This window comes from Lissotriton vulgaris, chromosome 5, assembly GCF_964263255.1.
Source record: "Lissotriton vulgaris chromosome 5, aLisVul1.2, whole genome shotgun sequence".
NCBI classification, from domain to species: Eukaryota; Metazoa; Chordata; class Amphibia; order Caudata; family Salamandridae; genus Lissotriton; species Lissotriton vulgaris.
In genome coordinates, this window is record NC_141693.1 from 1,919,875,206 (window position 1) to 1,919,887,267 (window position 12,062).

Genomic DNA, 12,062 nt, shown 5'->3' on the forward strand with positions numbered 1-12,062 from the left:
CAGATATGGCACAATGCTCTCTGTTTGAGCTAACTTAATCGCATTCTGATTCCTCTGTGATCACCTTTTTTTTCCCCAGCAAGCAACATACCCCTATCTTAAGCTTAACCAGTTTGCCATTTATATTGGATTTATACATTGATCCTTTGATTATTGTCCAAAAGAGCTAATCTTGCCTTTGATCTTTGGTTGACTTTTTTCCTGAGTTTCTCAGATGGTCAGAGTTGACTTCTTCTCAGTCCCTCTGTAGAAAGAGACTTTGTCACTTTTGAGAAGAAAAATCCTGCCTACGCGCTTCGCAGCCTGAAACTGTAACTGTTGCTGAGGAACGAAAGGCCAGCTCCATGAAGCAGGTTGTACCCGCTGGTGTTCTGAAGCATTGGTGATTTCTTGCTCAATGCAGATGGGATATAGTCGTTTTTTACGGTCGTCTGGACATCCCTGAGTGGGAAGGAGCTGAAATTTAATCAGAAGGGGAAAAATCCTTTTTTTAACTAAGGCTTTACAACAAAAAGCCTTGACTATAAAACCGGAACCACACTGGAGTTATTGCTACGCCCGCCTTTACTCCGAATCGTTGTCTATTACAAAAGGCATCACAACGCATGTCACTCCAACAAATTTAGCGTTGTAGTTGACAACGCTAGTCTTTACCATGAACTTTCTGCATGTCTTCACTTTTTGAGTATAGAAGCACTATGAGGCTATACTTATAGCAGTCAGTGTACGCCATCAGAAGTCTGTTTATATTTCATGCAGGATATTTTATAATACATGTATTTTATAATACCTATATGGAGACGCAATCTACTTCTTTGTCCTGGGTGTGAGTGCGAGCAGTTCCAGCCCTTAAGGTCCTCTCACAGGTCTCAAATAACAGGTAGATTCCTTCATCTGTTCTTCCAGAGGTTCAGAGCATGTTCTGTGGACTGTGCCTGGCTTAGGGTGCCATACTTATGTCTGGCACCATCTAGGATGTTGGGGTGAATCCTGGCTTTTCCCTAATCAATGGGTTGAAAGTTCCCTGGGGCAACTCTACCCACTTTACAGCAGTTCCTTTGTGCAGCATTTCCTGTCTGCCCTATTGCAAGCAATCCCATAGTGCACCTTACTCCCAAAATCCAAGATGGGGAACCCCTTCTCCCTTTGTAAAAAGCTTTTGTGACCACTGAAAGGTGTGGCAAGGATAATGAGCAGTCTACTCCTCTGTGATAATTTAAAACTGGTTCTGGATGTGGCTGTCCTCTCACAGGGTTTGGTACCAGCCTGACTATGGCGATAAAGGCTGGTTCTTTTGAGATGTTACCTATTATTTGCTTGTGACATGGCAGACGTCTTTGAAGTTAATTAACTCCTGGCTCACCCCAACGGGCTTTCCTGCCAAGGAAAAAACACCTTCCCACTTAGAAGCTATTATCCTTGCTCCAAGTCCAAAATCCAACTACACAATTGAATTGTGCTTTCAATAAATACTGCACTTATACTATGCTTAAAAACGTCTAGAAAAGCAGAATCAGTGTCTCGCTAGTATTGGATGGCACTCTATACAGGAGCTGCTCTCCACCTAAATGTAGGAACTACCCAGAGCTCTCTGCTTCTTTTTTCCATAATGTATGTAGCACTCTAAGCCTCAAAGGGTCTTGTTTTGACATTTGCTTGTTTGTTTTTACAGAGTTGCAATAGCCACTCTACAGCTTATAGTTAGTGTTAACAGAGATAAGAATGCCTTTGATTTTTGACCCTGAATAACTTTGCACCCCTTTGACGAATTCCCACTAAACTTTCTAGAACTATTCTTCCTTCTACATTGACAGATGATGGAAAGATTTGAGGTGATTCGTCAACGAAAAAAGGGATGTTCCCCAAACAGGTTTTGACCGAAGTGCATTTTCCATAGACTTTTTGTAGCAACAAAAAGCTGAACAGATTGTAATGAAATTTCACAGCAATGTACATTAGACTGCAATTAGCCACTCCACTCCACTCCACTCCACAGCACTCTGACACACCAATACACTCTATTATACTTTACTCCAAACTACATTATGCCACTCCCCTCAACATTGATCCTCTGTATGAGACTGGACCTCACTCTGCTCTAATGTACAACAATCCACTCTACACAGCTTCACTGATTGCTATAGAATGGAGTTTTATAGAGTGCAGTAGTGTGTCACTCTACTACCCTATATGCCACTCGCCAACACTTTTCTCCATTCTATACCCCTACACTTCAGTACTATACTGTATGCCACTGTACAACACTACTCCTCTCTGTGCCACTCTATGATACTTTAGTCCACTATACAACATTGAACAACACAGCACTGCATGCGATTGCACTGTGCAAATCCAAACTAAAGCACTCCACTTTATGCTGTTTCACTATATGCCACTACACTCTATGGTACCTCACTCTACGCCACTCCATTCTACGTTATTCCATTGAACACTACTCCACTGTACGCCATTCCACTGTATTCTATTACACTCCAGTATATACCACTGTAGTCTACACCATCCACTCTGAATGCCACTCTACTCTGCACTGTCCCCCTGTATGCCACTCCACTACACGCTACTCTACTCCAGTGTGCACCACTCCATTCTACACTAGTCCATTGGATGCCACTCAACTGTATGCTATGCCATTCTTACCCACTCTAGTCTACACCACTTCACTGTACTCTGTTCCACTCTTTGCCGCTCCACTCTACGGAATTCAACTGTACACAACTTCAATCTTCACCACTCGGCTTTATGGTATTCTACTCTACATCACTCTATTGTACACCGCTCTATTTCACACTATTTCATTGGACGTCTCTTCACTGTACACCACTCTACCCTTTAATACACTTTACGTCACTCGACTCTACACCACTGTACGCAACTACACTATGCACTATTACTAAGCATGGGCGAATTTTGCGAATCTGGCGTTCACGAATTTGCGTATTTGCGAATTTGCAAGGGTTTCTGCCAGTTCGCAAGGGTTTTGTACCAGTTCGCAATTGTGAACTTACTTGTCGGCTTGCAACGGTCGCGACTTTGTTGTTTCTACGTCTGGTTCATCATCACAGGTTCACAGCACCCTCTGTTTCACCACTGCCACCCTCTGGTTGACCCATGCCACCCTCTGGTACATCACTGCCACCCTCTGGTACATCACTGCCACCCTCTGATTCATCACTGTAGATTATGGGGGGGAAAAGCAAGCACACCTGCCCTGCTTCAACTGACATGAATTCATTTCTGGTTCATCACTGTAGATTATGGGGGGGGAAAGCAAGCACACCTGCCCTGCTTCAACTGACATGAATTAATTTGGGGTTGATTAATGTGTCACTGAATTTAAACTTCCTGTTGGGCACCTGCTTTCTTATCTGTAATTTGCTTTCTGTTGCTGTGCAATTTTTTTTCTAAGACCTTTGTGGCCTACTTGTAGCTATTGTTTTTCTGTGGGGCACTTCCTTCCTACCACCCCCCTCCCCCCTACAGCCCCGCCTCCCCCCCCCAATGGACGACTTGCAAAAAAAAAGTGCAGGCAAATGTCAACCTGAGGAGTTATTCTGATAAAAATCATCATTTTCAGAAGGTTTATGCTGCTTACTGGTGGATTTCTTGTGCAGAATTGCAAATTTTGTAATTTCGCGAGTGCGAGATTGTTGCTGCCCGCCGCAGCTACATGTTCGCAATTGTGAACTCTCGCGATGCGTCGCCAAACTCCCGCGGGATCCCGCAGCAACATCCAAAATGGTGCAGCACTCGCAAAATATCGAGAAAAACAACTCGGCAAACGCTGAATGACGGTAAGTGAACGCCGCACGCCGCAATATTGTATCACCAAGCAAAAAAATCCACTGCGTGTGAATTTGCGGATTTTCGGTAAATTAGCGAGAGTTCGCGGATTGCGAATTTACCGAAAATCCGCGAGCGAAACGGATTTTCCGCCCATGCCTAACTATTACACTCTACGCAACTCCTCTGTACAAGGCTCCACCCCTTTCCAGTCTCTGCTACTTCACTATACACCACTCCACTATATGCTATTCAACTATACACTATTCCACTCTACACCACTCCAGTGTACTCTCATCCACTCCATATAACTCCACTCTACAAAACTCTACTATACTCTGTGCCAGTGTACTAGACTCTACTCCACTTTTTCCCTACTCCACTCTTTCCCTACTCCACTCTTTCCCTGTACACTCCACTCTCCAAATTTGTGCTCAAATCTATGCCTGTACAACACTCTACTCCACTCTATGACAATTTCCACTGTGTGAACGACACATCACTCCACTCTACTGTGTGAGACGCGACTCCAATTTATACCAGTTTGCTCAACTCTACGCTACACCACTTAAACGTACACTACTCCGCACCACACTAATCCACTATCCTGTATTCCACTCTACACACTCCACTCTACTCTGTTACTCCACTCTAATACACTCCACTGTATGGTACTCCACTTTACAGTAATCCACTCCACGCCACTACAACACTCTACACCACTCTGACCTACTGTACAACACACCAGTCCACTGTACAACTCACAGTTCCACTCTACGATACTTAACACCATTAAATGAGACCCCATTACACTTTTGTGGCCGGGTGACGGGACCAGATGAAGGTACGAACAATGGTGATGACTGGTGGAGATCTGACGTACGTTCCACCCTCTCTCTCCCACCATATCAGGGTACATGGGAAACCGAGTCTGACGAATGGTGGAATCAGCATCGACAAGGAATGGAGGTCGGCGCCTTTAACAGTATTGACAGCAAGGACGGGAACACGCCCCCTCTTGACGCGCTGCTCTGCGGATTAGTACATAAGCCCGGAAGAAGAAGGACCGGGGTGTTCCTACACCGGGAGGAGTAGAGAGAAGAGTGGAGAGCGAGCGGAAGACGGCGAAGACAAAGCGAGAAGGAGAAGGATGGAAGCAGAGGGGACGAGAACGGAGGGAGCTGTTCCTGGAGGCCAACCGTACCACGCACCGCCCAGCCACGCTCACGGAGGAGTGTGGCTCAGCCAGGTACATCAGCGGGTATCGGGCTGGCTGGGGAGAAGAGGTGACGCTGTGTAAATACCCCTCTGACCCCTTTTTGACCCTTCCTCCCCATTTACCTCCTTCCCTCACAAACTACTCCCTCACGTTGTATCGCACTGAAGAGGACTGTATATACACCAGCACCAGTTTCCTCACTACCCGGGTACCCATTGGGATGTAATTTCAAGAGAACACCCCACTGATTGAGTTTTCTTTCCTCCGCATGTGGCACTGGAACGCGACGAGGGGAGGAGTAGCGGCCTGCGAACACCCCGGACAAAGCCCGACCAGCCCTAAAAGAACCCGCTCCCAGAAACCTCAATACATCCAACTCCAGCATCACGTGAAAGGCAGTCTTTACGGAAGAAAAAGACCTTTATTAAAATAAAGCCTTATGTACCACGTACCTGTCTCCGTGCCCCTTCATCAACCCCGCAACAACTTTCCAACACTTTACTCCACTGTACACTACGCCACTCTACTTTACTCCCTCTACAATACTCCACTCAACAATGCTGTACTCTACTACAATTGACTTTGCAACACTCTCCTCCCCTGTACTGTACGACACTAAACATAATGACACTCAACTTGACAACACTGGACTCTAACATTTTTATAAATTTGTTTTTTTACAAACATTGAAATAATAAAGGTTAAAGCTTAGTTATAGTTAGAAAAACAGTTTTTTCTCCTAACCAAACAAAAACTACACAAGCCTTAGCAATTCTAAAGTTATAGTTATAACTTTCATTTGCAATTTATCCACTACCTTCAAACTATTATAAGTTGTGCACCTCCATGCACATTCTTTTCAGTAACTCGCCACTCTACGATGCACTGGGTTCTAAAAAATAATGACATTCCACTGTACGCCACTACAATGTACGAGACTCACCATCACACTACTGTACGACACTGCACTGGACAGCACTGGACTGTACGACACTATATTCCACTGACCTCCACTCTAAACCATTATAATCTACAACACTCCACTCTACTAAACTCTGCCACTCTACTTGATGACACTCCACTCCATTTCACAACACTCCAGTTGACCACTCCACTGTACAACACTTAACTCTATTGTTCAACGCACCACTACACTGTGCAACACGCCGCCCCACTCTGCGATGCCCCACTTCACTAATTGACACACTATGCCACTCCACTGTTTAACACTTTACTCTCTGTATTCTATGTCACTCCACTAGGCCCCACTCTATACCACTCTATAATACTCCACTCTACGACACTCTGCTTCACTGTACTGTACGACACTCCACTTAATGACAGTCTAATGAATGACACGCCACACTGCGATTGGAAACTTTAAGAAAAATAGACAGCCATTAACATACAATGAAAAAAGCAAAGGCTAAGGATAATTTATTGTTAGAAATGTTACTTAACCTTTCTTTACAAACCCAGCTTAAAGTATACAAACATTAAATATTGCAAACGACAAACTGACCCGATATTTTGCAGACAAGGTAGATAAAGTCTATAAAAGTTTTACACCAGTCAATATTGATCAGTGGTAAAGACACAAAAACAGGGGACGCTCTACGGATGATACATTTCGTTCCTTCCCCCCATTATCCCTTATCGAGACTGAAAATTAAATCTGGCTCTACAGCCGATTCCTTGAGACCAGCTCAATTCCACCAATTTCGTAACCTTATTTTACCAGTGGCTAGGGAATTAATTAATATATCCCTAACATCAGCGTGCCTACCATCAGTCTGGAAACACGCTAAAGTGACTTCTCTTCTGAAGAAAGCATCGCTAGATCCATCTGAACCTGGTAACTATAGTCCCATTTCTCAGCTCCCTTTTCTAGCCAAGGTCACTGAATCCTATGTCAATACTATTCTGACAAAGTTTGTTGAGGAAAATGCCATCTAGGACTCCTCTCAAAATGGATTCAAAGCCCGTCACAGCACTGAGCCGGATCTGCTGGCAGTGACGGAGGAAATTCGTAGGAATTTAGATGATGGTAATTCTGCTGCCTTAATTCTCTTAGATTTAAGTGCCGCTTTTGACACTGTCTCGCATGAAACTCTACTGTGCAGGCTACAGGAGATAGGGATTGAGGGCACTGTTCTGGCCTGGTTTCGCTCCTTTCTAGAAGGCAGAACTTTTCAGGCCACAGTACCAGCCTATCATTCCCAGAAGTCGGCGATCAGACACGGGGTTTCACAGGGATCGATACTGAGCCCTGTGCTCTTTAACATCTATGTACAACCCTTAGCAGCCGACGACACCCAATTAGTTATTGCCTTCTTCAAGAAATGTCTTATTAAATATAAAGAGGATTTACTGGCAGTCACCAATTGGCTGACAACAAATTTTTTGCAGCTAAACGCCAGTAAGTCCGAAATTCGGCTGTTTGGAAGAGATAGCGATATGTGGTCAGAGCAATGGTGGCCAGACCAACTAAAACCAGCTCCTTTGCGAAGGAGGCAGTCAAGAGCCTGGGCTTCTGGATAGATAGAGGTCTCTCTTTTGACACTCAATCCAAAGTAGTCGCAGGGACATGCTTTGGGCATCTGAGAGGGCTAAAACCTCAGTTGGGCTTTTTTTGAGCCCAAAGTCTGGCAGACTATTGTACAGGCCTAAATCTTATCCGGATTGGATTATGAGAATTCCCTCTATCTAGGTGCCAACACATCCTGCGCCTGCAGAGAGTACAAAACGCAGCAGCTCATACTTTACTAGTGCTGCCGAAAACCTGCTCCGTGTCGAAGTCTCTACCCAAATTACACTGGCTACCTGTGGAAAAAATAATTCAGTTTAAGACTCTATGCATCACCCACAAAATTTTGACTAAACAAGCCCCCCAGTCCTATCAGACTTGTTAACATCTTATGTCCCGAACCGGTGCCTACGGTCAGTTGACCAAGGGCTGGTGTACACCCCTAGAGTTTCAAGAGCCAGAGCGGGTGGTCGTTCTTTTAAAGCTCTGGCTGCCAAACATTGGAACTCTCTACCTATTGGTATCAGAAGGCTCTAAGATCATCTAGCCTTGCGGAAAGCCATAAAGACCTGGCTTTTCCCAGTGTAACTCTATCCCCCTTTCCCAGGCTGTCACTAACTACCAGTATGGTGTTTTGGGTAGCGCTGGGACGCCCCGTTGCTGGAGCAGCCATGCGAGATACAAATCTGTTAATAATAATAATAATAATAATAATAAAGTTATCATTTTAACTTCAATTTATAATTCAACCACCACCTTCAAATTACTATAAATCGGGCACCTTTGAACACAGTCTGGTCACCTTACTCGCCACGCTACATTAACTATAACTCATTTCTTTTCCATGCACTGGTAATACCCTTGCATGCTACATCAATTATAGCAAGGGGAATCATAGCACTCATAAGATTCATAACATCTCAAATTACATAATTTGTCACAACACAGTGCATGGAGTGGTGAGTTATAGTATTTTTTGGTCTTAGTCTGAACTAGAAATATGGTGCTCAGAAACTCCAACAAAAGTAGAAATGATTGCTGTATTGCCCCTTTTTATACTAATGTTTGAACTTATGACACTGATGTGTTGAGCTTTTGGGAAAAAATGAAGGGGCGTTAGATGAAATGAGTGAAAAGGTATTGTATACATTTCTAGGCCAGAAGCCCAAACAGTGTCCAATACCCAAGGATCTTCAGTAATCTTGCTCTTGCTGTGAGAACATTTGCCCCTATGTTTATTAAGAGGACTTGCAGGCAATGGGAGTTAACCATTGTACTCTGAACCTGCAATATCGGTACCCTTTTCCTTTTTGTGGGATTAAAAATGGATTTTTGCCTTGGTTAGAGAAAGAGATTTTGGAGTGCGATTATGACCTCGTCCTGGAATGTCCATAAAAATGACTTCGTCTTCTCCCAGTCCTCCCACAAACCTTTTGTCTAGAAAAACTTTTCCGAGAATATTGGGCCTTATCCTAGGATGTGAATGTGGCGATTTATTTGCTTAGATCCTTAATTCATTTATCTTCAAAAAGCATCCCTTTTATCTTGCAGGCCTGATTCCGTAACTGCAGTTAGGCCCAATTTTTGGGGATCTTTAAAGGTCCTTTCTCCATTCACTAATATGCTTTACCATAAGGAAGCTCTACAACACTATTAACTTAAATTTGAATTAAATATTTCATTTGAATGTATGAGATTTTAATTAAAATAATTTTCCAAAGTTTATATGAAAAAATAAATTCCCACCTAAAGTTAAAAGCTGATTTTTAATTACACGTTAATAATTATTAAAAGTGATGTAGAAAATACATTAAAAGTAATTTATATTTTAATAATAATGTATTTTACATTAATATTTCACTTAGAAAAAGATAAATATTTAAAGTGTTTATATTTTTTAGTTTTTTAACATTAAATGTTATTTATTCTTTTATATGTGTAACTATTTTAAATAATAATTTTACATTATTGTTGTGGGTTCTATTTTAAGATCCTACTTGCATTTCTTTCTATTGGAGGGGTGAGTGGTTGGCCATGTGTGGTGCTGGACATACCATTGTTTTTTGTGCCAGTAGTAAATTACACTCGTAAATTTAGCTCCGCCCCATGTTACATTTTAACATTGATTTGGAGATCTTACTGACAACGAATTTCTCAAAATGTGCTAAAATAAAACATCCAGGATTATTTTTTTTTTTTTAATATTGGTTAACATGATTGCCTTTTAAAATGTGCCTTAAACGATTGTTAAACTGAAGTATACACAAAAAAGTGATGGATGGAATGCTTGAATTTATCTGAGCCACTGTTAATTTCGGGGCGGCATCCCAATCCAGGTAATTTTGAACACCAAGCCACTGCAGTTTGGACCCAGCCATTAGCGAAAATATGGCAGGTTCTAAACTGAGATCAATACAGGCATTCCATCCATCACTTTTATGTATACATAAAGGACTGTTAGTTATGTACCGTGTATATGGATATGTATGCCATATGTGGGGAGGGTATCTGTTACTGTTGCACTAATAATAATGTAATGTAATAATAGGGGTAGGCTCCTGGGGCTCACGTACAACCAGACAGGACCCTAGTTAGTTTTTACAGACCACAGCCTATCAGGTGGTTACACCCAACAGCTGGATCCGACTATGAGAATTAATTATAGAAAATACAGGTTGGGCCGAGTGTTTATACTCAAATTCTTTGAATAAATGTCCAAATATCCAGAGGTGATATGTTGTTTTCTTAGTTCTGTATTTACTTCAAGCCAAATAAAAGAAGCAAAGAGCAGCCAACACATGTTTCGCCCACAAGGCTGCCACGCCAAGGACTTTTTCAAGGCAATAATCTGACTAGTGGTTGGTACTTGAAGATATTGGCAAAAGCGCGAGAAAAGGTCCCTGTGGTCAAATGTTGGTAATCTCATGCCACTGCAGTTTGGACCCAGCCATATACGAAAACATGGCTGGGTTCAAACTGAGGTGGCATGATGCGTACCGGGAAGTGACATCCATCACTTTTTTGTATACTTAAAGGATTGTTAGTTATGTACGGTGTATATGGATGTGTATGCCATTTGTGGGGAGGGTGTCGGTTAGTGTTACACAAATAATTATCGAAGGTCCCCAGAGTTAGTGGTCCACCAGAATAAGGATGTTCTACTCTAACATGCTCCTCCTGTAGCCATTAGTAGCCTCTCTCATCTAGCCTCCATGTTGCTGGTTAAGGCCCTGTTTTTTGGGTCTGAAAGTTTGTTCTTGTTTATCTATTGCCAAGATGGCCCCCTTAATTGAATAATTTTGTTTTTATGATTAGTAACCCAGTAGAATAGCCAAGTATGCATCACACGTCATAATACTCTCCATTCATTTAGCGCCAGGATACCATTTTGGTCACAGTGCGCTATATAAATGTTTTAAATAAATAAACAATCCACCTCTGCTGTTGAATCCCTGACAGCCTGATGAGATTTAATATGTGTAACTGTCTTCCCATCAGACTGAAAATCCTACCTTCAAGTCTATGCTCCGAATTATGTGGGGTAAAAATATATCTTGTTCACCTCTCTGTTTTTGTTTTCTCTAGGGTGTACAGAGGATCTTGAGGAGGTATGTTTTCTTCCGCTTTTAAACATTACAAAAAAAACTCCTATGCCACCTGCATGATTCCTTAATCTGTTCTGTTATAAGTGTAAGTATGTATAAACCATAGCGTTCAATGGATACTGCTGCAGTAGTGTTATTACATTGTAGAAGTGGGAACTTGCATCTTGAGGTGAAATTCAAAGTTAAGTAGCCAGGCTTGAGGACGTTTATGCCACTTAAGGTGGTCTGTGCAAGAACAAGGAGAGGATGGTGGTGAGCTTCAACCTGCACCCGAAGCAATGGAACAGACCCCAGTGCACGTTTGGCTGTGTCATAGCACTATGGCTGGAGCACCCTTGTGGGAACTCTGATAGAGTGTAATCAAGCGTACTCCTACAATGTGGACCCTACCTACGTGCATCAGTGCTTTATTTGAGATGGCGGTTTCTGGTGTACAGTACCGACACTTAATCATCAACACCGGTGCATTCATGAGCACCAGGACACATTCCTATATAGTAGGCACAGGGAGATTACGCGATTTACTAAGAATCACAGATGTTGAGCCCATGCCGAAATCGTACCTGGTTCCCCAGCTTCGAAGTAGGCAGCTCTGGACATTAGGCCACATCCTCTCCCCACTTTCATGATTAGTAGTTGATTCTTTTTAAGAGGTGCTAAAAGGAGAAATGGACTGGTGCCAGCTGCCTCCCGACGATAGCCCCTGCACTTATTTTTTTACAAATAAACCACTGGGTCAGAAATCCTCAGCAGACCCCAGAGATACCCAGAACTACTGACCCATCTCCCTCCTGCCATTCCAAGCTAAAGTCCTGGAGAAAGCCATCAAACTCCAACTCAGCAATCCTCTAGAAAGAAACAAGCTACTAGACCTTTCCCAGTCGGGCTTTGAGGCCAACCACAGCTCAGA

At 42.8% G+C, this 12,062-nt stretch overlaps 1 protein-coding gene across 1 annotated transcript in view; it reads left to right on the forward strand.

Moving 5' to 3' along the window:
- Window positions 1–12,062, forward strand: part of LOC147717723 (pyrin-like) — a 141,900-nt gene that overhangs the window by 51,117 nt on the left and 78,721 nt on the right. Inside the window, exon 6 of the mRNA XM_086919875.1 lies at window positions 11,133–11,155. Within this exon, the coding sequence (XP_086776001.1) occupies window positions 11,133–11,155 (23 nt within the window). The remainder of the gene's footprint in view (window positions 1–11,132; window positions 11,156–12,062) is intronic.